Source organism: Tachypleus tridentatus, chromosome 13 (assembly GCF_004210375.1).
Source record: "Tachypleus tridentatus isolate NWPU-2018 chromosome 13, ASM421037v1, whole genome shotgun sequence".
Classification (NCBI taxonomy): Eukaryota; Metazoa; Arthropoda; class Merostomata; order Xiphosura; family Limulidae; genus Tachypleus; species Tachypleus tridentatus.
Genome location: NC_134837.1, coordinates 229,684,597 through 229,712,060, shown reverse-complemented (window position 1 = coordinate 229,712,060; position 27,464 = coordinate 229,684,597). Strand labels below are relative to the sequence as shown.

Sequence of the window (27,464 nt, the reverse complement as noted above, 5' to 3'; positions counted from 1 at the left end):
CTCGAATTCCCTTCACTGAATATGATAGTCCTTTCAGCAGTTGGGAGCGTTATAATGTGACTGTGAATTCCATTACTGTTTGGTAAAATGGTAGCTGAAGCGTTGGCCGTAGGTGGCGTTAACTGGGTGCCTTTCCTCTAATCTTTCGCTATCAAATTACGGACAGTTAGCGCAGATAACAGTCTTGTAGCTTTGCGTAAAATTCATAACAAGCCACATCAACTTTTCAACAGTTCATGGACTCGGTTCAGTAGTTAAACATATCACTGTGTTTAACTTTAACTGAGCAAGTCTGACTGTTGTGTTGTCTTAGTAAAATTCAAACAACTTCAAACATTCTTTCTAAATGGGAAAGTAGGCATGGACCCAAATTATAAATATATTCCAACTTTATTGTGGAAAGTTCATGTAACCAACCGCCTATCTCATTACAATTACCTATGACTACTGTAAAATACCTATATTTCATTGCGTGAATCAAAGCTTCTCATGTTTCACAGAGATCCCTGCATACTAATATATTTTTTTAATTATTCACAGTCAGCCTTATAGCTACTTCAAGGGATGTCCGTACCAGAATAAAACAACAAAAAAACATTAAGACAATAGCCTGTGTAAGTACATGTATGATTCTGTTAGCTTATAAGTGGGTATACTAACACTGCTTCAAACACATACCCCCCTGGGATTTCGATGAAATATTTGGATTCAGCGACCCTCAAAACTACTGTCAGACGTTTGTTAGGAGAACTGCGCTATATATAAATAAAGATACTTCTTAGATTAGTCTAAGTCTCCATAACTAGTTTATTCCTGGTAACTCGAAAACTGTGGAGGAGTTTTGCAGACAAACACACAATACAACTTCATTCTTTCATTAAGAGAACTTAATTTATTTATTCAAGTCTGGTGTGAAAATCTGGAATAAGAAAGCGAAGACGTAAAATTGTGGATCTTGTACCATTGTTATTCTGTTCCGTGAACCTGAAAAAAACATCAGTTCTCTTTACTTATTTAGGCACTTCAATTATTCCTGACGGAGTTTCTGGTCTTACTGCGATATTTATTCACATTACTTGAAAATCAGATCAAGGCTATTGGAGAAAGAGCACTCTGTTTTTACGTTCCCGGCTTGCTCTGCCAAGGGTGTCAATAGGTAGGAGTGGCATTGAGAGAAATACTGATGGAAGAACTCAGATTCTGTAAGCGGATGCAATTATGAACAAGCAAAGGTGACCTTGAAAGCTTCATCCCCCCACTCCTTTGTCAGTTTTTCTAACCAAATTCTATTGTTTTTTCAATATAATAAGGCTCAATGGTTTACGTATTCTCTGGCCACCTGTATGAGATTTGTATAAAAGCTCTGATTTTTAGAGGCTGGAACATTGCCTTCTCTAAACAACGAATAACAAAGCTCACTCGAACCATGAAGGTAAGCGTGCTGTGAACTCTAACTAATATATATTTTAAAAGTCTCTTGTTTTTATGTGTAACGAAAAACGTTTTACTACGTAATACCTATAGCAATAAAAATTGTCTCTGTTTTGATGAAATATGCATCCTAATTTCAGCTGTTAGTGTTATGTACTCTGGTAGCTGCGGCCCAGGCTGGTTTGATCTACACTCCCGGACTAATTGGAACTGGAACTAGTGCTCAGTATCGTCAACAAGATGTAAGTATACAGTGTTTAAGTTTTGCCAAAACTCTAAATAATATTTAGATTAGTAATAAAGAAAGAGTCTAATAGAAGTTTTGTTTATCTTCCTTTGTTCTAAGGCGACGTTTTCATTATAGTGCTAAGACTAATACAGATTATATTGTAACAAACACAAATGACTCCATTATAAAATGCCTTAGCAGAGGAAAAATCTTTTATTTTTAAAAACAATTCCCTAGACAGATATAAATTCAAAATACATTTTTGACAGAACAACAACAAAAAGAAAGGATAATTAAACTTAAATAAACATACTTTTCGGTTTCATATCGTAACAAGTATATTTTATTAAAAAATGTAAAGAGATGGGAAAGTCGAAGTGTCGATTATAATACGTTTCATCGGAAACAGTATTTTCTAAGTAATTTCAACTATCTATGATGTTTGTTGCACAACGTTTAGGAAATGTCTACTCAACATTTCAATTGCAAAACTTCGAGAAACGTCTTCAAGTAAACCTTTATAAGACAAGAAGCTGAAAGATCCAAATACAATAAAACAATCTGGAGTTTCAGATCATGTTGGGATCAATAAGTAGTCAATACAATAAGCATTTGTTATTTTAATGAACAGTTTATTGTTTTGTTATTTTTATCAATTCATTCTTTACATATACTTGCAGTACTTATATTTAGCTACGAGTTCATAATTTGCAGATTTATGCTTTTACGTTCTTGGAAAGTGAGTTATTTAGAAATGTTATTCTTTTGTATACGAAGTTAGGTTTTGTTCAGGTTGGACAGCGGTAAGCTTACGGACTTACAATACTAAAATCAGAGGTTCGATTCCCTCAGTCGACGTAACAGATAACCCGAGGTGGCTTTGCTACAATAAAACCCACACTTCTATTATAATATCTGCATACGTGGTGTGAGTTTTTCATATGTGATTTATGCCAATTCTCTCTAATAGAATATTCAAAAATTAAAACCATTATTTGAAAGGCTTAGTATAATCGAAAGTAGCTATATCAAAACTTTTAATTCAATACTTTCATCAATATAACAATTCTCTTTTTAAGGTCGTTATTTATAATAAAGATAGTATATATTCAGGTGATAATGTACATGTTCCCCTATAGCAAATCGGGAACTACGCATTTGGTTATGACGAGGGACATTTGACAGGCGGCACCTTCCGTAAAGAGACTGGTGATGTCTTCGGCAACAAGATTGGTTCCTATGGTTTAAGAGATGCTGATGGCCGTGTCCGCACGGTAAATTATGTCGCTGATGCCGCTGGTTATCGTGCTGACATTTCAAGCAACGAGCCCGGTGTCAAACCTAAGGATCCTGCTAACACTTCTATTAATAAAGGAGTAGCTGTTGCTGCTCCTGTCGCTCACGCTTTGACCTACGCCGCGACTCCTGCCTTGAACTACGCTGGGGTCATACCAGCTGCCCATACTTACAATTATGCATATGGTTTTCCAGCTTATGGTCACCATTATTTCAATTACCTTGGAGCCCATCCTTATACCTATACATGGTAAACCAACCACCGACACATCTTCTACTACCTTCCCTCGCTTGTTTGATGGTTCATTTTAAGTAAAACTTTTGTTCGATAGGCTAATATCAATAAAAACAACGGTTTTATTAATTGTTTTCGACTTCCCTCTTTCTGACCTCAAGTGAAAACATGTGTGATATTTGAGATTCATTTAGAGATTTCAAAATTTGTATCTCAAAACGGCCGTTATGGGTATTAACCCTTTTACAAATAAAGCAGGGAACAAAATTGTTCTGTAACTTATTTTAATTAAACCTTTAATACCCATAACAGCCTTTCTGAGATACATTGTTTTATTTCAAGTGGGTTTCTCGTCATTAAGTGTTTCAAAATTCTCTCCTACGATCTGGGTTAATTAATCTGATCCTTCTATTACAAAGATTAAACACAGGAATAACTCCAGAAAGCATATATATATATTTATAAAGCTGTCGAAAACGTTTTATACATTATACGTACGTGCGAAAGTCGTGAAGTTTTATTTGAGATATTAAGTTAGTTTCTGAATCAAGTGACCCAATCATTGCTGAACTTCTTTATTACTAATTAGTATAATAATAATAATTGTGGATATGAGCAAAATCAAACACCTATTTGGATAATTACAAACACTACCTTAAAGTATTTGTTAAATTGTAACAGTTAATATATTAATATTGTAAGATATACTATAGTATCAACTTGAACTTCTCAGCTAACCATCTGCTACACATAATACTGACTGATATTACAGGATGAAGTACGTCATACAAGAATCAAGCTACTGTTAAAATGTAATAATAAAGTATACGTTCGGACCTATTAAATAATATCTACAAAATACAAATGTGAGTTGTTTTGAGAGTTAATAAGAATAAGTCACGAAAGTAAAATTTGTTTTGCAAGTCGATATGGTTCTTCAACGATAGGTAAAGATTGTAAAACCATTAAAGTTGTGGTGTTTTCAAGTAGGTAAACTTCTCAAAACATATTTTCAATTATTATAACGAGATTTTTGACTTTCGGAATAAAATTATGTTCTGACAGAACGTATTGAGTGAGCACAAGTTTCTCGGTGAAACAAAAATACTTTATTTGTATCAGGTATGAGAAAAAAAAACAAACACCTGCCATCTAATTAGATGTTTACACATAGACAAGCCCTTCTCTGTAAGTGGAAATAGATCTGTATGAAATGAGAAACCGAAAACATGCAAGGCGAAAGGCCAGAATATTAATAGTTTGTAAAATCATGACGTTGTAGCGTTGTCTCTTACACTGTGACGAAACAGATGACTATCGGGAGAGCAAATGACAGTTCGTTTGTCGTAGCCCGACATGGCCAGGTGGTTAAGGCGCTCGATACGTAATCTAACAGTCGCGGGTTTAAATACCCATCACACCAAACATCCTCACCCTTTTGGTCGTGGGGGCGTTATAAGTGACGGTCAATTCCGCTATTCTTTGGTAAAAGAGAAGCCCAAGAGTTGGTGGTGGGTGGTAATGACTAGCTGCCTTCCCTCTAGTCTTATACTGATAAATTAGGGACGGCTAGCGAAGATAGCCCTCCTGAAGCTTTACGCAAAATTAAAAAACACAGAAACAAAGCATTTGAAAAATAATTGCATTTTCAATAGTTCAAAATTTATTATTCTATGAACAAAGAAATATCGTTGATTTACCTCTTATTGTTATTTTAAACTATGCTATGTATTACTAATTGTTGAGAATGGTATGAGAAAAAAATAAATATAATAAGGATATTAAACTACGTTAAATCATGTTTTTTTTTTCCCATTAAGTAAGTTGGTAGGATTTAATAGATGTTAATCCCCCAGAGGGTTAGTGACTTAAAACATTAAAAAAGGTTGAGCTGAAAGAGATAATATCTGACGAAGTTTTCAGTTGACCTATATTATGAATCAATAAATGTTCCTGAGCTGTCATTTATTTTACTTATACATTCTATCAATTACTGACTAGGAAAAAAATACTTTTGGTATGCTTACATTTTTTGGCAGTGGTATTTTGTATTTGAATGCAGAAAGTTTATAAAATGTAAAGTCAGTGGCGTGTAATGAAAAATATTATTAAAATAGTTAAGTGACTTGCCTAGACTTCTCAATTTTGATGGTAAATACGTAGATTTCTGAACGAATCTGATGGCCATGCGGGACATCTCAATGGCGCCGATGTTTAACCTACTGTACAAAACTTGATACCTACCAAACATTTCTAGTACAAAAGACACTTTGAGTTGAATGGTCTTACCAAAATGACAAATCAATAAACGTATTTAGTAAGAGACCAGATCTACCAACACTTTGAAAATCCACGTATTGAGAGGAAGCATTAAGACTCAGTAGGGTGAGGATTTGTTTGTTTGTTTTGAATTTCGCGCAAAGCTACACGAGAGCTATCTGCTCTATTTGTCCCTAATTTAGCAGTGTAAAACTAGAGGGAAGGCAGCTAGTCATCACTACCCACCACCAACTCTTAGATAGACTAATGTGTAGTTTACACTACTTGCCTGGCTGTCAAACGTTCTAGTATGTAAAGGGTTTCAAACTCTTACTTCTGAAGATCTCTATAGTCAACACTTGGAACTCTGTTTTATTAGATAAAATTATGACTTTCGTCAGAATCAGGCCTATGTCGAACATCAGACAATTCTCGAAAGAGCTTAAAATGTAAAACAGGCACATGACAAATCAAAAAATGATTTCGGTTATTCTATTTTCAACACGTTGTTGTTGCTTTTCGGTTTCCATATTGTTGGACTGACAGAGTAGTGAAGAATTTAATAGATCGACTGCCTAAACTTAAGTTTGCTGACAGCTCGCGTTATGAGAAGTTGGTGTAAGGAACTAGAGCTGGGTAGTTAATGTTTGTTACAATTATATTCGATAAAATGTTTTTATTAATACCGGCCTGACAGTTCTGGGTGTGTTTTCTGTGACTCATTACGCCTACTGTTCGCTACGAAACCTTAACATCACACCCTCTTAGTAGAAGATTGACGAGCAGCCTGGGATTTCAATCTTCTTTTATTATAATAACTTAATATATATTATTTTTTGTCATCAAATAGCAGAAGAAATAATTTATCTATATGTTATTTTAATTTGAACAACATCCTTTTTTTCGACTCATGGGACAAGTGACCATGTCAGAAACCCAAAGATTCGGATAAAGCCGTCTGTAATGTAGAAGTGATGACAAGAGGCAGAACAGTCACTTATAGTGCTGTACGTTTTATGAAGCTATTATTAACGGAATAATGACGAGGCCCGGCATATTCAGGTGGGTTAAAGCGTTCGATTCGTAATCTGAGTGCCGCGGGTTTGAATCCCCGTCGCACCAAACATTCTCACTGTGGGTCCATTATAATGTAACGGTAAATCCTTCTATTCGTTGTGAAAAAATTAGGGGCGGCAAGCGCAGATAGCCCCGGTGTAGCTTGCGCGAGATTCAAAAAACAAACAAACGAATAACTATATTTACTGTTACACTTGTAACGTTTCCTTAACTAAAAACGAGTAGTACATTCGGTAGTATATCGCGACTCAAAATTTAGGTGTTTAGACTTTCCGATATGTGTCCAGAATACTAATTCATAGACATATTTGCTGAATTTTATTTCACTTATTTTGAACTTCAGATTATGGTCCTTTACTAAAACATTAAATTTTACACAATGGGCCATTTATGATTTAGCTTTACGATAATGATTTGATTTTAATAACAAGACCACTAATAGTATCTCTTGAGGTTTGTTTCCTGAACGTTAAGATTTCATAAATTGTTATTCTTTATTTTTATTAATTTAAATATTTGATTTTAATTATCACTGTTGGATCTATTTAATGTTTATCTGTTAATGAAGAAGGTTTACAAACTTAACAGTAAGGTTTAAGCAACATATAGGGGATTTACTAAACGAAATCTTAAGATATAATTAAATGAATTACGAAGGTTTTACTAATGTAATTATTTATACTTAGCAAAAGCTCCTTTATGTTCAAAATAACATAAAACATTATAATTTACGAAACCGTTAAAATGTAGTAACCCGGATCAAACAAAGAAGCTGAAACATTTCATCATCTTACATTTTTAGGCTATCTTAGTTTGCCATAACCTCCAATATTTAGGCTACTCCAGTTTGCCATGATCTAATATCTTTTAGATTATATCAATCTGCTGTCACATAACATTTTTAGGTTACCTCAAGTTGCCATCATTCAACATTTTTAGACTACTACGTTTTGTCATTAACTAATATTTTTAGGCTATTTTGGTTTTTATCACCTAAACTTTTCGGTTTCTTTGGTTTACCACTCAGGTCACACGTTTTTGCTATTCTGGTTTCCCATTACCAGGTGCTTGGAATTTACTTTTCTTGTTTTATATTTCATTAATTGGAATATTCAGATTTGACACATTCAGTTACACACACTAGTTTGTTTGGGTTTTATACAAACCAACTTATTCAAGTGTATAAAGGATTTAATCTTATATATTTGTTTTAGTATCTATGTTTGTTTTAGTTTAACGTATAGTTAGAAATGCCTGTAGCTTATACTGTTAAATGTGTGTTGCAAAAGTCCCGTCTATTCTCTAAATTTGAAGAAGTTTCTCGAGTGTAAGAGTCAACAATGTGCTATGTGTGTGTGCGTAAATACCAGTATTATTGCCAACTGAACTTTCGAGAAATTTGCCTTAAATTTTATAAATCGAGGTACACGGAGAGACAGAATAATGTTGTTGTTGGTTTGCTACAATTAGTATACTTTAAACTTCGGAAGCTATAACTGTGATAAACGCTTATTAATCATAAACTAGATATATTTAACCAGGAACGATTATCTATTTCGAATGTTATAAACCCTTTTAACTTCAGGGAACTAAATTTGGACGTTACTAGTTCTACGAGAACATTACTTTTCTTCGTCTGTGAAAAACTGACGTATGAACTGGGAGAGAGATAGCTTACTCTTTATGTGAATCGTACCAATATCAACACAAAATTAATTCGCTCATCATGAACCGTTGATAAAATATTCAATTCCAGACCAAATAGATGACTCAGTATCGTTTGTATGCTTGTTAAACGTTTGTGTATAAGTCGTCGTTTGTTGTAACTATTTGTAATAACCGTTATTATAAACTGTATTGTTCTTTGTATATTAAAATATATTTGTGTTAAGAAAGAGAATTGTGTATATTAGTCTTGTTGGTAATAAATTTAATACACATTAATATTTAGTTAACTTGTAAATTAAAATTAAAATTTCAGGCTATTTGGAATCGTAATATGTAACAAATATTACAATAAAACAACAAAACTGATCACATTATAAACTCAAATGTTTAGGATTTAAAAATACAGAATTTATAACCTTACCCGTTTAAGCCTTAAAATCTCAGTTACTAAGGCTTCACAAAATAAATTAGTTTTCATAACAAAAATATTTATTGATTATGCTCAGTAGTTTTATTAATTTATCTCAGCAAGTGGGATCATGAGGAATGCAGTTTAATTATATGAATTAAATAAATGCTTTGTGATATTTAAACTGGTAAATACAGTGCTTACAGCTTTATGTCTTGTTTAGTTTTTTTTAGTCAACAAAACTAAATCATCGTTTTATATACTTTTGTTTCAGGACTACCCAGTTTTTTACAACTCTTGTCAGCTACATTATCATTTGAGGTCAATGTTAGAGAAAGCAGATCAGGGTAAAATAGATGACTACTATTGAGTTCAGAATGTCGTTGTCGTTCCTTAAAAACATTCATTACAATCACTGTGATTGATCCATTTAAGGATCTGTCGTTTTGGGATGATTTGGAGGCCAAACAATCTAGTCTGGTAGGTTTAATTCTAGAAGGTCTCTTGAAAGGGCGTACCCTGTCGGTGCTGCATTTATTATGACCTTCTTGAACAATAAATTCCTGATACACAAAAAGATTGCACAATTTCAACGTATATCACGTGATTCTACTGAGTAAAATGGGGCATCTATAAATACTGGAAATGTTGTCACTACTCTTCACTCATCACCTCAGAAGCCAAGTGAGAAACTTTGGTCTCAGGTGTAAAGTATGAAGAAGGTAAGAACTTGACTAACGAAGTCCAACCAGTTTACTTTAAGTAACCTTGACTCTCTTTTTGTACATATCTATGATTGTTGAAACCGCTGTTCTGTAAAAGACTAGATCTTATGTTATCTAACATTATTTGGTATTGTTCTCGAACATCATTTGTTTACATATATATATATATAAAATATTGATTATACTCTGTACACTCTACAATGTTGAAAACGTGTTAATTAACAATTATTAATTAATATACCCTTAATCCTTTCATTTGTGATACAATTTGTGTCGTGATATTTCTAAGACTTTTTTGTTTTCCACTATGACGATCTTAAATTTTGGTGGGTCGTCGCGGCTGCATGTTTTATCTGAAACTAATTATTATCTAAATAAAATAAATAGCTACAAAATATCTGTTTCAATTTCGATTAAAATCACCATGATTTTCGCCATCTCCTGCTTGCACGATTTTTTCTACTCCTTACAGTCAGCTTCAAGGATGGCTTCTCTATCTGCAATATCTATAAAATTCGCGTCATGCACTGTTGGCTATAATTCCATAGTCATCGAGATTAATGATTTGATGCTGGAATTTCAGCTCGTAAATGACGGCTTAATTAATGACTTATGTTATGGGAGATAGCCTAAACGTTTATATAACATTGTTAAAGTCGATCATGCAGTGGCACAAACAACAACAACAAACTGTGGTCCTGTCAACAGCGTCGGTCGCGATAGGACTGGACCTCTATACATTAACAACTTAAGTTACATTCACGGCCTTCATGTAGCTATATACATACGTATGTAGTAGATTATGAGACCTCATATAAACCACAGGTTAAATTAAAATGACTGGGTGTCAATGGTTAAACAGTCGTTGTTATTTGCTAGGTAATCAAATGAACTTAAGACTACCACACATAGTATGCAATGATGCGTTTAGACATACTGCAAAGGTTTTATTACAATAATCACAATAATTTTTGCTGCAACCTGGAGGAACATTATTAAATAAGAATAAAGAAAAACAAATGAGCGATCCATATTATGAACCATTACAGTGGTTCATGATGTTTATGACATTTTTAATTGAAATTTGTTTTTTATACATTTAATATTCTTTGTGTACATTTGTTTATATTTAATACTGATAATGTTCTTATGGACTACGTGTGTTTATCTGGATTTACATTTTATGTCTATAAGTTAGTGATGTTAATAGTCTTTAAACAAACTTGTGTATTTATTTAATAATGATCTAACTAGTGATCGAAACGGCGTACTCGTTCTAAAATTAATCTTACTTAGTGTAAAAACTGTAAATTATAATTAAAGATACTTTATAGGTAAGTAAACTCAAAATGAAACTCAGTTGCTTAAACTCATGTTTTCCCAAAATATAATTTACATTTATAAAATAAAATATCCTGTTGCTTTTTTCTTTCCACTTCAGGTTCTGATATTTTGTGCTTTTGTGGCTGCTGTCCAGGCGAGTGTAATCTACACCCCAGATATTGTTAACACAGGGGCTAGTGTTCAACATCGTAGTCAAGATGTAAGTAAATTTTTCGTAGTTATAATTATAATATCTTAATTCATCAAAATGAAGTTTAGAATTATTTTTTATAAACATTTATTGGATTAGAAAAGAAACCGTGTTTGATGTGATAGTTGTCCATATTGAATGTGTACGTTTGTACGACATATAAAATGTTATCATTCTTACAGAGTTTGGGTAACTACGACTTTGGCTACGATGAAAGACATCTCACAGGCGGTACTTTTCGTAAGGAGTCTGGCGATGCTTACGGTAACAAGGTTGGTTCCTACGGCCTGAGAGATGCTGACGGTCGTGCCCGTGTCGTTAACTACGTAGCTGATGACAGCGGCTTCCATGTTAATATCGATTCTAACGAACCTGGTGTAGAGGCCAAAGATCCAGCCGATACTAGCATTAATAAGGCTAAGTCTGTTGTTGTGGCTGCGACTCCTACAGTGACGCATGCTGCTCCTGACACTCATGCCGTATCTTACGCTACTTCTCCTGCTTTTTACAGTTACGCTTCTGCTCCTACTTTCTATGGCTTTAAATACGCCAGTGCTCCTGTTGTCCAAGGATACAAGTACACCAGTGACCCCATTGTTCAGAGGTACAAATACATTAACGTTCCAAATTTCTATAACTACAAGTATGTTGGAGTTCCAGGATATCATGGCTACAGGTACATTAGTGCTCCTAATTACTACGGTTACAGGTACGCTGATATTCCTGCAATCTACGGCTACAAGAATGTCGTTTCACCTACTGTTTACGGTTACAACTTTGCTGGATATCCGTACTTATGGGGACACCGTAATGTGTGGTAGAAGAAAGTTCTCTGTATGTAACCATTATGGTATGCCTTCTCTGTTGTTCTGTTTTTATATTGTTTGTTTTATACTAAATGAATAACACGTTTTAATATGACCGAAAATTTAAAAAAATAAAAATCAACACATATTCTGTGAAAGTAAAAAAACCATTAATAATAAAGAAATAATGCAATTAAAAAGCATATATTTTTGTGAGTTATACAATATGACCAGAATCTTCAACATTGTGCCATGAAAACACCTGTGGATCAGACTTTTCAAACGTTCCTTACGCGACCTAATTCTTCGATAGCAGTAGTTTACTACATATTTCCTAAAAGAATAAGTAACCATAACAAACATAAATTATACTGTGTTTAGCTTGTTATTTGAAAGGTTTATATATATATATATATATAAAACCTGATTTATAGATTTTCCAGCTAATTAGCAGTACATGGTATACACTTATCAGTATTTTCATAATAAAGTTCGTATGTCACTCGACTCGCCAAATGATGTAATACTTAACAATATATCTAGAATTATAAGTTACATATAATTCGTTATTCATAAATTTTGGTGAGACTGAGTTTGTTAATGGAAGAAGAGAAGGTTGCACCTGATTCTTTTTGTGTCTTAGACTAGTTGACATCTGCAATGTTTATTATTCATATTGTTTGTCAGGACAGAGAAAAGAGAACTTTATAAAGATCCAATCATACAAATTAATATCACATTCTGTAAGACAAACGTAGTGTGGATGAACCAACCATGTATGTTACGAGAACATTTTGTACATTACCTGTTTTTTCGTAAAAACACATTATTATTAAATGTATAACCTTGAAAATTCGATTATTGGTATTCTTTTCTGCCATTAGAAGAAGTTGCTCAATAAATCATGTATATTATTTTATATGTATAAATATTCCATGTAGGAACACAGCGTTTATATAGGCATTTTATTTTATATTTACAAAAAGAAAACAATCCCTTAATAAATATTAGGATAATGACGAGAGTTCTTCAGAATTTATTGGATAACAGTTAAAAAAATATCAATACTATGCAGTCTTAATTAATAACAAAAATGTTTTTTACATGTTAATTAAAACATTTGAGGAATGAGACGTTTGTACGCATATACATCTGTATATGGTCTTTATCGCACAAAAGCGGTTTCTTCAGTTTTCTTTAAACTTGTATAAATCTCTAAATTTCGGCTTTTCGTTTTAAAAAAATAATTTGAATGTATGTTTAACAAAAATTATAGGAACTTTTAAAACTCATACTTTTATAATGCTGAAGAAATAAATCCAACGTTTATTGTTTTTAATCCTTTGACTAACAACTATTTTATATTATTTGTTCGTTGAATTTCAAACGATTTCGAATGGAAACCAACTGCGCTAGCTGCTCTTAATTTTTAAGAGATAGGCTAACAAAACAATAGCCAGTTATTACCAGCTCTTGAGTTCCACTTGTTAAAGTAGATAGAGTGTTTTAGCGTCACATTGTATAATGCACCCACAGCACTGAATTATGGAGATAATTTTTTTTTCGGTAACGGTATTCGAACCAAGTAGTCCTAGCTTCAGAGAATACTAGCCATTGGGCCGTGCTCGGTCTTATTATCATGAAAAGAAAAATGTGAATATGCGTCATTGTTTTGTCAGAAACTGTTTTTTTTTTTTTATAATTATTTTCTCAACCTTCAATAAGAACGACAGTTTTAGTATTACTCGTACTCAGCCTAGAAAACAGAGTAGTCACACTGCTTCCTTTCCACGTGCCCTCCGCTAACACAGAAGTATATCTACGGATTTACAACGCTAAAATCAGGGGTTCGATTCCCATCGGTGGGTTCAGCAGATGGCCTGATGTGGCTTTGCTGTAAGAAAACACACACACACACGCACAAACACCACTTCCACGTATATTGTTTGCTTTTTCGTGGCATTTTCATGTTACTACATATTTTATGTAACAAATAAAACAGTATAGAGTTCAGGTAAAGAACAACAACAAAAACTACTGCTCTTTCAAAATGCTTTCTGCTGGATATTAATTATATATACATATATATATATTTATAATCAGGAACCAAGAGCGTACAACCAGAGTCCTGTTGAGATAAGAGTCAATGAGAATATACATTGACCGAAAAATCAACAAAATCCGAAAGGAAACCTGCATTTGTTAGATGGTTAGTTGTTTGGTGTTCATTGGCTCAAAGCAACTTGGCTATCTGCACCAAACAACCGGTAACAAAAAATTAAAAATAAAAGTAAAATTTTTAAGATATGTAAAAAGGAGACACATTAAAACAAAGGCCAGTTTTCGAATTATAAAACTTAAATATAATTAAAAAGACCAATGTTTCTTAAGATTTTAAAACACAACTGTGGTGGACAGTGTCACCATAGCCACCAACCCTGTTCGATGTCAGGGATGGACCTGTCTAAAATGGTGTTGTCGCTCACGGTCATAACGACGGAACGACATTAAAATTTGTGCTATTATAGCTTGGTTGTCACGTGGACTACAAATCGGTGTATCAGTCTCAGATAAAAGAAAATGATCAGTTAAAAACTGTGACCAATGCGTAGGCTAGCCAGAGTAACTTCCTCCTTCCGATCCTCATTAAGGCAAGACAGCCAAAGAGCAACAGAATGTTTGATCTGGAAAAGCTTGTTATCATGTTGCTCACTACAAGTTGACTATCAACTGGCGTGGAGTCGAGTCTTGAATACAGGACCATAATCCAGAGCAAACAGACTTAACTGCAGTGTCAATGAGTTGGATCCCTTGAATACCGATGTGTCCCATTATCCAAAATAAATTGACAGAAATGGACGATAAAGAGAAGCGGACTAGACTGTTTTGAATATAAACTAGAATAGGGTGAGAACTAAAGTGAAGCGATTCCAGGATCAGTAGAGAGCTAAGCGGTATAAACAATACAATAGTCGGCAGTGAACACAGAAATTACTGAGGGAATACTGTGGGCAACCACCAAACCACAACAAATCGTAATAGAGCCCACAGAGTCATCTAATTTTGAACAAGTGTTATAAATGGAAATGGAAGGATAGCTCAAAAGACTGTACTTCTAATCGGGAGTATCCACCTTTCTTAGATAACTCAAAGAAAAGTCACACTTTGTGATGGTAATAAGCCATGGTGAGATGAGCTGACCAGTGTAAGCAATGCCATCTAATGGCATATCCAATTCAGCCAAAAGGAAAAAATAACAGACCATCTATTCTGATAAAGCATGGCCCACTCTGGTGAGATGTTGTGGTAAGTATCGAAGTTCAGAAGTATACAGTTAAGACAGTCGCAAACGGCGGAAGTGTAGAGGAGGTTCATGAGACTAAGTGTACAAACTCTGCACTGGAGAAGTGTGGAAAACCCTGTGCAGAGCCTAAGCCCCAGATGGTGAATGGGGTCCAACATCTTCAAGGCCGATGTCCTGGCAGAGCCATAGACCATAGACCCATAGTCCAGTTTTGACTGAATGACAGCACGATAGATCTTTATCATAGAACATCGATTCAATCCCCAAGAGATGGAAGAGAGGACATGGGGGGTGTTTAGTGCCCTTGAACAATTGATGCGTAGCTGCTTGATGTGTGGAATGAAAGTCAGCTTAAAGTCAATTATAAGCCCTAAGAACTTTGTTTCAGGGACCACAGGAAGCACAACTTTACCAAGAAAGAGCTCGGGATCAGGGTAAGATCTCATTAATGGCAAAAGGCAAAATTGCTTGCAAACGGTTTCGAGAGAGAAAAATGGTAAAATCGTTTGCTGTGATCTACTTCAGTAAACGATTGAGGGCAGTTTTTAACTGCTGCTCAATAAACCTCATGCTCGACGACTGACACAAGATGTAAAAGTCATCGACATAGAGTCCGTTTGCAACTGTAGGAGAGAGTTTTTCAGTAATGCCATTAATCTTTACACTGAAAAGTGTGACACTCAAGACATAGCCCTGAGGGACTCCAAGTTTCTGTAGGAAAGAACCGGAAGGTGTGGAACCCACACAAACTTGTAATGATTAGTCAATTAAAACTTTTTGATAAAAATGAGCTTTTGGTCACGCAACCCTTGTGAGTGGAGGTCTTGCAAAATGCCGTACCTCCAGATAGTACCATAAGTCTTCTCAAGGTAAAAATATACAGATACATGATGTTGTTACTTGAAAAAGGCTTCCATGATTGACGTTTCAAGTCGAATCATGTGGTCTATGGTGGAGTGCTGTAGTCAGAACCAACACTGGATCAGTGAGAGTATGTTGTTTGATTTAAGAGACCAAACAAGACGAGCATTAATCATCCTCTCGAAGATCTTACAGAAACAACGTGATAAAGCAATTGAATAGTAGTTTGAAAGAATCTTGGGATCCTTTTCAGGCTTAGAAAAAGGAAGGACTGTAGCCAGGGGCCATGCATCAGGAAAATCATTCTCCTGCCAGATCTAGTTTAAACAATCAGAATACCAGCAAGAGAAGCAAGAGTTAGATGGCACAACATCTCGTGGTGAATATCATCAGGTCAGACTGAGGTACTGCCAGATCAATGAAGAGCAAGCTTGAATTCTATCAGTGTAAAGAGGCGATTATAGTGATAGAGACAATCAGCTTGAAAAGAAAGATGTGATTGATCTTTTCGAGTCTTGATAGCTAAGAAGGTGGGGATGAAGCAAAGTTCTAAACACACGAAAAACGATTTTGCCAAGAGCATCGGCGATACTTTGGACATCAGCAATTTCCTGGATATTGAACAGCAAGATCGAGAGAGGAATAGAAATATACTGCTTACTGACCTTCCGAATCTTGTTCCGTATGATTTTGGAGCTGGTGGTAGAAGAGATGCTACTTGTGAACTTAATCCAAGATTCCTTCTGGCTTTGACGTTTCAGATGCTGAGCATGTGCGAGGGTTTGCTAAAAAGCTATGTGTTTTAAAAGTGTGGGATACCTAAAAGGTATCTCAGACCCTTTTTTGAGCTTTCTTTGCTATGTGGTACCGACCACGGTCAGTCTCTCAAAATGACAGGAAAATGATCACTTCTCCGTGGGTCACTGTCAACCCTCCAAAAGAAGTGAGAGACAAACACGTGGGTGAATGTTCAGAGGAGATAAACTGAAAGTACAGAACCATCTCTGTACTTGGTGAGAGGATCTCACCAAGTACAGGAATCCACCTCGAGGGGTTTACTGTTGCACAGTTGATAAGGGTGTCAGTCTGGATCACCTCCTCTTCGACATTTTCACCTTACATGGAACGTTAAATTTCACAATCAGTGCAACCTGGGGATAATTACAGAAATTTTATGAGACGATACTGTATTTCCTAACCATTTAGTAGTTCTAAAGGATTTATATTTATTATAAATTTAGAAAAGAAACCGCCATGCTTAGAAACAAAAGTAGAGTGAGTACATGACTTTATAAAAAAATAGTGCAATGTATTCAATTTACTACAGAGCCCATAGAAAATAATAAGAAAAATCAATAAATATGGCAACATGCAACATATGATATTAATATTTTAGGCCTAAAGAATTGCATAGTTAAAGAAATGACGCAGAAATTGAAAGATCTGAAGGGTGAAGCAAAGAAAGACCATTCAGAGAGAAAGAACACCAGTACTGAAAGACAAGCGAGCGATAATTCAACATGCACAAGTTGTTCTCAGTACTATTACTCTTTCATCACTAGTATATTTGGTGGTGCTGAAAGTTTTGTAGCTCAAGATGAATAATATAATACGTTTAGTAAAGTTAGCAATATAGCAAAACATGGCCAATCACTTTAACCTTCTGAAGTGAAAGGTACCACGTGTGTTTTATTGGTGTAAACCATAGGAGTTGGAAGTAATGCCAAACTGTAATTAATCACAGTAGAAAAAAGTATTTAGTTCGTTTTCATTGCGTCGACAATAAAGGCGTAAAGACGTAACACAGTGAATTACGTTTGAAAAAATTATACGAAATTAAATAAATAAAAACAAAAAGGAAACACAATACAGGGACTTTTATGTTCACTCCTTATAAAGTTAATAAGGTCAGAGCAACAGTAAGATGGCCCGGCATGGCCAGGTAGTTAAGGCATTCGACTCGTAATCTGAGGGTCTCGCGTTCGAACCTCGTTCGCGCCAAACATGCTCGCCCTTTCAACTGTGGGGGCGTTATAATGTGACAGTCAATCTCATTATTCGTTGGTAAAAGAGTAGCCCAAGAGTTGGAAGTGGGTGTTGATGATTAGCTGCCTTCCCTCTAGTCTTACAATGCTAAGCTAGAGATGGCTAGCGCAGATAGCCTCCGACTAGCTTTGCGCAAAATTCAAAACAAACTAAACCAAGCAACAGTGAGAAAAATTATCCAAATAGCTATTCGGCCCAAACATGGTGCTTTATTTTCTACTTTCATGTTCTTGTATCTAATAAAGCATTCGGTACACCTGAATAGAAGAAAAGGAAGGCACCATACTACAATGATGAGAACACTTTCAACAGGAAAATACAAGACCGTATTCTATCAGTTTTTGATTTAAATCACAAAAGTGAAACAGAGAAGTAAAAACTAGAAACAGAAATAAGGAAGTAGAGGTTGAGAAACAGAGCAGGACCTGGTGAGAAATTTTTTAGTACTAAATACAGGAACATAGAAGAGCATTATTAGTGAGTACTACTGAAAGTATCCAAGAGTTGTGGAGAAATGTGATGATGGTGTAATATGATTTATACATTCTTGGTTCTGGAATAAAGCATTTCCGTCCACGCCAATTCTATTTAAGTATTCGTGGTAATCTAATTCTATCAAATAAACATTGATGAAAGTGTTAGAGCATACAATAAACTAATCGTTATACAAAAATATTATTACAAAGCAACGTTTTAAGTTTTGAAATATATCACAGTTTTTAATTCGCTAATTTTGATCGATTGTTACAGCATCTAGCACTTTTAGCATTGCGAATTCATCATATAAATCTTTAGGGTTTATCCCATAATTTAGATACTGATGTTTTTGAAATAATCGTAAATTAACAATACTTATTAATTTAATTAAGTTAGTTCGGCCTTGTTTAAACTACTTAATAAACACTCAATAAGGACAATATTAAATGTTGCACAATACTTTAAAACACTTGTTTAATACCTTAAGGATTATTTAACAACATTTACGTATTTCGATAGGTCACAAATCTTCAATTATTAGGAAGGAGACAACAGTGAAAACTTTCATTCTTCACAAACCTTTCCAATATTTTGCATAATACAAAAACAAACAAACAATTTAGCGTAAATGGTGTTGTCACCTATTTGTCTTTCTTCTAATATTGCTTTCCAAAAATAAATTTCTGTAACTCCTTAGTTGGACTTTGGATCCTTAAGTATTTGAAATAATTCTGTTAAATTTAACTCATTTTTATTTTTGGGGTATTTAATCAATATAACTTTATCCATGTTAATTAACACTGTAAGTGAAGCCGATTCATTGATTTTCCTTTTTTTCTGTAGCTGATTTATACATCAGCACACAATATAAACACCCTTGTGTAAGTTAATTGAAACAAGACGGAAAATTACGATTTTTTCAATTTTTTTGTGTTTTATTTCTGAGAATCCAAAAATTACTCACAAATTAATACATGATATGACTGCCTTTATTTTTCAAAAGATCATTAATTCGCCTTGGCATCGAGTCCACTACTTGACTACAATCTTTAGTAATTTTTGGATCACGGTACCACACCTCACTTATGGCCTCAATTAGCTTATCTTTTGTAGTACAGTCTTTCCCCCGAAGTGTTTCTTTACAAATCGTTCAAAGATTTTTAATAGGATTTAAGATTTAAGTCCGGAGAGTTTCCAGGCCAGTCCAGCACCTTTATTCATGTTGTGGTCATAAAATTCTTGACAAGTTTTGATGTGTGGCACGGAGCCAGATCTTGCTGAAAATGCCAGATCCATTTGGAAATCTTTTTTTCAACTCTGGAACGACTCTTCTCCGCAAAACTTCGATGTACTGTGGTCCTCGCATCATCATATCTTCTACGATATGTACGCCTCCGACGCCATAGTAGCTAGAAAAGCCCCAAAGCATCTTCATCAAGGGATGTTTTACAAACTGATTGATGTGAGATTCTCGAAGTTTCTCACCTGGAGATCTGCGAACATACAGACTTCTTTGACCCTGTTCGAAGAAATGAGTCACGTCACTGAATAACACCTCCATTCATTGTTCTTGCGTCCTGTTCTTGTAGTTCAGCCCCATTGATACCGTTTTTTCTTCATTGAGTTGGTAAGAAGTTGTTTTTTAACTGGTCTCCTTGCCCTTCTAACGCAATTTCGAATGACGTAATATTTCTCAAAATTTCGTCATATATCCCAAAAATAGATCAACCGTACTGCAAAACACAGCTAATGACGCTGCCTGTGTGAAAGAAATGAGTATTAAAGGAAATCAGCGGGTCCAGCGAGCCTACACCGGCCGCCATGCTGAAAATATTGTAAAATGACCATTTGTTTTAATTAATTTGCACAAGGCTGTATAGTCACGTGGACTATAATATTTGTTTAAATATTGCTTAATATATTAAAATAATATGTCTAACAAAGCTGACAAAGTCAAATACTGTATTTAGTCTTAGTGAAGTCTACATGCAAAATAATATGCTATTACAACCTCAATCATGCATGGCTACAGTAAGATTAAATTATACTTTTTCTCTATATATATTCTGTTTATTTTCAATCCTTTATATAAAATCTGAAAAGGCCGAGTGTGAGAAGGCCTATTAGGATGCAATATAAAAATGTGTTTAGAATATCTATTCACCAAGTCTCGTTCCTATCGACTCAAAGGTAAGTCTACAGACTTACGATAATAAAAATCGGGTTTTTATACAGATAGTGAGCAAACCATAGATAATCCATTGTGTAGCTTCGCATTTACAACAAACGGTTCATTAAGTCTTAGCTTGCCTAATTCATTACAGCACAGATGAAGTTGAAAAAATTAATGAATCAAAGAAAAGTTCACACTTATTAATAATTGTAGATTTTGTTTTATGCGTACGTTTGCTTATGTACTTATTTTAATTATTTATAAATATTATATATTAACTGAAATCTATGTCGATCGCTTTATTGTTTAGATATACTTAGTAAATAAATAAAAATAAATGAACTAAAACACAAATGGCAATCAAATCAGCGAATAAATAAATATATGCAAGGCCTAACTGCTGATGTTTTACATCTATTAACTTCTCATACGAACACTTTTTTAGCTAAATCTATCTCAGAAACGTTTTTTCCTTTATTCAGAGGCCATGATCTTGCGGTTATACACGTAATGTTACGTGTTAAGAATTCATATAGCCTAAAACTGAGTTAAATATTAATTTATATTTAGAAGTTAAATAAATGTCAATATGTGTACAATTTATGATATTTGCTAACAAGTTTGATACACACAGTTTTATTTTCTTAATACAAATATATATTTAATATACAGATAATAATACAATTCATTATAACGTTTATTACAAATAATGATTCAGATACAAAAATTTTACAAATTCACAAATAATACTTAGACTTCTACCTAATCCGGAACTTTGATATCCTATCGAGGGTTCATGATGAGCGAATTAATTTCGAGTTGATATAGATGCAATTCATTTAACGGGAAGCTAGCTAGCTCTTTGATGATTGCATGCAAGATTTTCAAAGCTAAAGTAATATAATGTCTTAATGCTAACGTTCGATGTTAATCCGCTGAAGTTTAATGATGTACAATGTTCCAAATCTATATGCTTTACTGGTCAAATTTCGCAATTCAGATTTATCAGTATAAGTTATGTGCATTTCTAAATACAAAGTTAACTTTAAAAAACGTCAATATTAAAATAAATATGTACCAGTAAATCCGTCAAAATGGTTTTAAAAAAAGTAATCAATCGCTATAATGTACAAGACACTACTAAATAAGGTACTAAAGTATCATAAACAAAATGTGTGAAGCCTAATCCTGACATTGAAAACATTTAAGGTTACAGTCTGCTTGCTAGCAAGGATATTACAATGTTATAAGATGCTCATGGCCTGAACTCTGCGGGCTAGTTTTTGCATTTCTCATAAGCTTGTTATGAATACAAAATTATTTAAGACTATGATTTAAAACTATATATATTATATTAGGAGCATTAAAATAACGTCCAAACATTACTTAAAGCAGCCAGTATTAATTATTAACATTATCCATCACAGGCTTGACTTCAGCTCTTCTTCTTTGGAATCAGTGAAACACTTGGTGATTTAAAAATATCTTACGCTTCTTCAAAGCTGGTAATATGATTTAAAGAAGAAATAACTTTGGTGGACCAAAATGAAATTTGTGGATGCACGGCTCATCCTACCAACTCTCTAGCGTCTGCCCTGATAAGACTTAAACTAGGTAATGAATTCATAAATAAAACTTAAACCAAACAAAATACAAATAACATACATAATGTACTGTAAACATTACACAATAGTTATACTATCTGTAAACAAAATTATCTTTGAAGGCTACTAGTTATGGCATTGATGTTATAACAAACTCAATGGATAAGAATAAGAGTTAGGCCTAATTTTGGTTTTAACTAACAATGAAAATAATTTTTAATATCTGTATCTTGTAAAGTTTTAAATAATAATATTATCTTTGTAAATGAAAATGTGCATATCACTCTCAAATAAAATATTTTAAAAATATCTTCTGCTTTGATGTTAAATTAAATATAAATGCAATATGGGTAACTAGTTGCAAAAATGCACTGCAATATTGCTAGTATATAACTAGTACAAATATTTTTATTAAAACTATATGTATAGTGTTTTGAAATATGTTTTATTTATTTAGTGATCCTATATTTATGTAAATATTTCAAGAATTGTGGCATTAATGTCACTGACTTATTTTTCTGGCTATTTAGCCAAGAAGCTGTCTTGAATATTAAAAGTAAATACGAGATCAAATCTATCATTTAGTTTGTTATTTGTCACTGAGTCTTATCTGTTTTGCGGTATTCAGCCCCTCATCGATAACTCTGAACAAAGACAGATCGAAAGAATAAGATTATCCTTCATATAAAAGACATCCCTAAACACCACACGTGAAATAATTACTTCACCACTATATGAGCCCTAGTTTTATTTCTATTTGCCCTTTTCAATTTTGCCTTTTTCTATTTGCCTTTTTTACGTTCCTATTGATAGGGAACGTAATTTCTTGAATTGAATTGGTTGGTTATCTTGTAGTTAAGCACAAAGCTACACAATGGGCTGTCTGTGTTCTGCCAACCAAGGGTATTTAAACCCGGTTTCTAGCGTTGTAGGTCTAAAAACAATTCACTGTGTCACTGAGGCCCTGAGTCGCATATACATCACATTTATTTTTAGTATATTAAAACTAAGCATTTTAAAAGCTAAATATGTTAGATATTTCACATTATTATTGTAAATAATAAGATAACTTTTTGATATCTGAAATAATTTACATAAGTATTAATTTTCATTACGTCATCAGAAGTAAATTGTTAAATGCAGAATGTACGTCTGATGCTTAAAATTGGGTGTAACTAAGTAATATTCATTGTTTTGGTTTGGTTTGAATTTCGATCAAAGCTACACGAGGGCTATCTGCGCTATTCATTGTTTTAACTGGAAACAACAACATACTTAAAAATGTTTGCATGCACACCGATTACACGAGTATATGCTTAAACCTGTTTCAAATATTTTACAACAAAAGAAAATGCAAAAACCAGCGGTATTTTCTTAGAATTAGCATAAAATTTATAATCTTCAGAACATGATGTAAATTTAAATTATGCGTGAGCAAATAAGTAATATCTATTTGTCTATTCTTAATACTCCTCAGGAACCCCTTTAATAACAACAAATATTTTAACTAAAATAGTAAATATATTTCGTACCTGGACGACAGCCCAGAATGGTGAAAATCAAGATGAATTTGTAACTTTAATGGTTGCATTTTCAATTTATTTATAATTACGCAAATTGCAAAGCAGGTGGTGTTGCAAGCAGTTTTTCACGTATTTTGAGAAAAGTACAATGTATGATTCGATATACTTATAGCTGAAAATAGAAGAAGAATAAATGACAAGTTTGAATGCTACACCTATTAAAGAAATAAAGCAAGCGTGTAATAATATACAATAAATTTGAAATGAGGTTTCAAAATACAATTAAAATATTATACTTAATTTTACTGTAAGAGATAAAATAATGTGAAACAGTCTCATACACTCTACATGATCATCAGAAGTCCAATGTTTTGCAAGAGTTAAGGTCTATATATAAATTCAAAATTCAGATGTTTATATTTATATACAATTAAGACTAAAGAATTTTTCCTACCTATTAACAACATTTTACTGTAATACTTCATGTTTATTTGATTCTTTAAAATAATTCTGTGTTTTTATACAGCAAAGCCACATCGGGCTTTTTTCTGCTGAATCCACCGAGAGGAATCGAACCCTTGATTTTAACGTTGTAAATTTGTAGACTTATCGCTGTACCAGCGGACGACGAATCATTTTGTTACATTTGATTGTCTCAGTAGATTCATTGATATTATTATCATTTGTGTTTGCAGGTTATGCTAAAATAAGAGTTTTTACTCTTTGAATAATCTGCTTAGTTACATTAGTACGTTCAGTTAAGGGCGAGATCTTTGTATTATTATACCTAACGTTTCTTTTGCGTTCAATTATTCTGTGTTTTAAATTTCGTCTAATTTCTCCAATATGAATATTTGCATGTTCTTTTACATATTCAAGATTTTTCCCATCCCATCAGTTTTATCTTTGGTTATATTAAGATTTTTTTGATCTTGTTCATTGGTCCATGTATCTTAAATATTTTTTTTTTTTTTAAATGTTGCAAACAAGTAAAAGTTTGAATTTCAAATTAATAAACAAAAAATTAAAAAATATTAATTCAGTCTTGGCAGAATATTTGGCAAACACTTCGCATAACATTAAACGAGATAAAGCTCAAGTAATTAAAGAACTTACGTTAAAATATAAGAGAATCTTTAGAAATTGATTAACATAAAACGAAAATAAATTTATCCCCCGACGCTAGAGAAGTGAATTTTTGAAAATCCATTCCTTAAAGAGCACTGTCACGAGGAAATTATTCTTCTATACTTACTTGTATAAAATGAAGTTTTCTGCGTTTATTCTATTCTTCTAAAGATGATGGAATGCCTTCCACCGAAACATGTAAAGTTTTAATTGTATATTTTGCTTTTAATTTAATCGAAGCACACTGTAGTGTATCGTGCAGTCAAAACCACTCGCAGGATACTTCGTTTGTTTGTTTTGAATTTTCGCACAAAGCTACTCGAGGGCTATCTGCGCTAGCCATCCCTAATTTTGCAGTGTAAGACTAGAAGGAAGGCAGCTAGTCATCACCACCCACCGCCAACTCTTGAGCTACTCTTTTACCAACGAAAAGTAGGATTGACCGTCACATTATAACACCCCCACGGCTGGAAGGGCGAGCATGTTTAGCGCGACTCGGATGCGAACACGCGACCCTCAGATTACGAGCGCATGCCTTAACGCGCTCGGCCATGCCGGGCCGCACTGTTTGTCTTTAACTACTGAACCACGTACATGAACTGTTGAAAGTTTGATTTTGTTTGTTATGAATTTTGCACAAAGCTACACATAGTTTATCTGTGCTAGCCGTCCCTAGTTTAACAATGTAAGACTAGACGGAAGGCAACTACTCATCGCCAACTGTTTAATTACTCTTTTATCAACGATTAGTGAGATTGACGTCACATTATAATGCGCCCACGGCTGAAAGGGCGAGGATGCTTGGTGTGAGGGGGATTCGAACTTGCGATCCTCAGATTACATTCAAGTGCTCTAACCAGTTACTAATAGAAGTAATAGTTTAGCCGTTTTTATTTTTTTGTAGCGCAGACTGTGATAATTCAAATTCTAACCTATTTTTACTAGATGTACTCTAATAAACCATACTAAATTTCATGGTAATTCATTTCGAAATACACGAGATATAAATATTTCCAGTTTTGATTGAATATCTTTCTGTGCTTTTTGTTTGCAAGTTCAGCAAAAAATGTATATGAAGTGAAAATGAATTTTAATCTGACTGAAATAATATTGAAACAGAATTTACAATAAAATAATATTACCTTATTTATTCATCACATATGCAACACATATTAAAATAAAATAAAATCTCTCAGAGTTTATTTTTCAGTCACGCCACTTTGTCAGTTTCATTTTGAAAACAGAGAAGCTAGAGTTCTCAGGTATTTCTAAACTTCTATATGCATTAAACGACAAGAGATTACCAAAGTAAAAACCTAAGGTATTTTAAAGCAACACCTTTTATGGGAAAGTTCAGAAATACCAAAGATAGGGTGATTCACGACAATTTGTGGCTAATCCAGGTGTAAGGTGAACAAAGTCAGCTTGCTGTACATTCAATACACGACTTAATGAGTTTAAGCACGAAACATTCATAAAATTTTGATAAACATGAAATGTTTACTTTTTTCATCTGAAAGTGAAAGATACACTTGGTATATTTTATCCATAATTCTCCTTCCCTTTAATGTTTATGTCACATTCTTTGACATTTGTTTCCAAATATTTACTTAGTATTTGTTTATATGTAAAATACAGTTTACACAGCTGTAAGGGACAATTTAAAAGTGGACAATCTAAAATTTATTTGAACCAATGAAGAAACATAATATATGCAACAGGTGCACTTGCTACGGCTAGGTTTCAGAGTTCGCTTTAAGGCCCTGGAAGCTTTTGGTTTCTTGATTAAATTTTACGCATTCTCCTGCTTTTACTGAAAGTTAGTTTCTTACTTTTGATGCACTTTTATAGGGATAAATTAAAACGGGAGGGGAGCCAGCCCTTTCTTCTGACACAACTGCGTTAGTGTGTTTTAATTTTTTTGCATTTTGTTTCCATTTTTGGAGTTTATGGTGTTTTCCTTTTATTATCTTTTGTTATTGATTTTTTCTTTTCATTTAATTAAGGTTCTAGTGACAATGAGTTTAGGAAATGAAGTTTGTTGATAGATGTATCGGATATTAATTCTAGTTACCGTTGTAAGTTACTGCTACTGCATATATTGAATGATGTTTTGTAAATGCATGATAATGTGTTAATGTTCTGTTGAGTTGAGTGAACTAACTTCTACTTTATATAATTGTTATCACCATCGGATTTGTGATAGGTTTTGAATATTAAAATTATTACTATTTTATTCTACTGTTATATTTATGTATTTCAAAACATGGATTTCATTTGGTTCTTCACAAATGAATTTCAAATTGATATTAGTACAGTTCACGTAACCGGTAGCTAGTTATCTCTATTTATGGCCATTTACAAACTGACTTTTCACCGACGAAGATATCTAATGCCCTTGAAACTAAAGTTAAATGGTTTATAGCGTTCAAAATCTATAAATGTTACTGGCCAAATATCTGTAGTTTACGGTCTTACTCAGTTCTATTTGTTTGAGTTTTAACTGGATTTATAACTTTTTTTATGACTCAACTCCTCTAATACTTTAACAGGTCATCATCGACTTGTACTTTAATAATATTCCTTTTTAAGTTTAATTTTTTCGTTGATTTTTTGTAACCTCTAATTTTAAAACACTGAAAATTTCAAGCAATCCACTTCTGTTATATTTTTATTTGA

General features: G+C 33.5%; 2 protein-coding genes across 2 annotated transcripts; both read left to right on the top strand.

The window, feature by feature from the left end:
* The first annotated feature begins 1,275 nt into the window (after positions 1 to 1,275).
* LOC143237101 (uncharacterized) lies at positions 1,276 to 3,320 on the top strand. The gene is made up of 3 exons (XM_076475967.1): positions 1,276 to 1,432; positions 1,572 to 1,673; positions 2,800 to 3,320. Exons 1-3 carry the CDS (start codon positions 1,316 to 1,318, stop codon positions 3,208 to 3,210), a joined length of 630 nt encoding a protein of 209 aa, XP_076332082.1. The 5' UTR covers positions 1,276 to 1,315; the 3' UTR covers positions 3,211 to 3,320.
* Positions 3,321 to 9,169: 5,849 nt separating this feature from the next.
* On the top strand, positions 9,170 to 11,869 carry LOC143237100 (uncharacterized). The gene is made up of 3 exons (XM_076475965.1): positions 9,170 to 9,326; positions 10,771 to 10,872; positions 11,046 to 11,869. The coding sequence occupies exons 1-3, from the start codon at positions 9,318 to 9,320 to the stop codon at positions 11,682 to 11,684; spliced, it is 750 nt and encodes a 249-aa protein (XP_076332080.1). The 5' UTR covers positions 9,170 to 9,317; the 3' UTR covers positions 11,685 to 11,869.
* Positions 11,870 to 27,464: the final 15,595 nt, after the last annotated feature.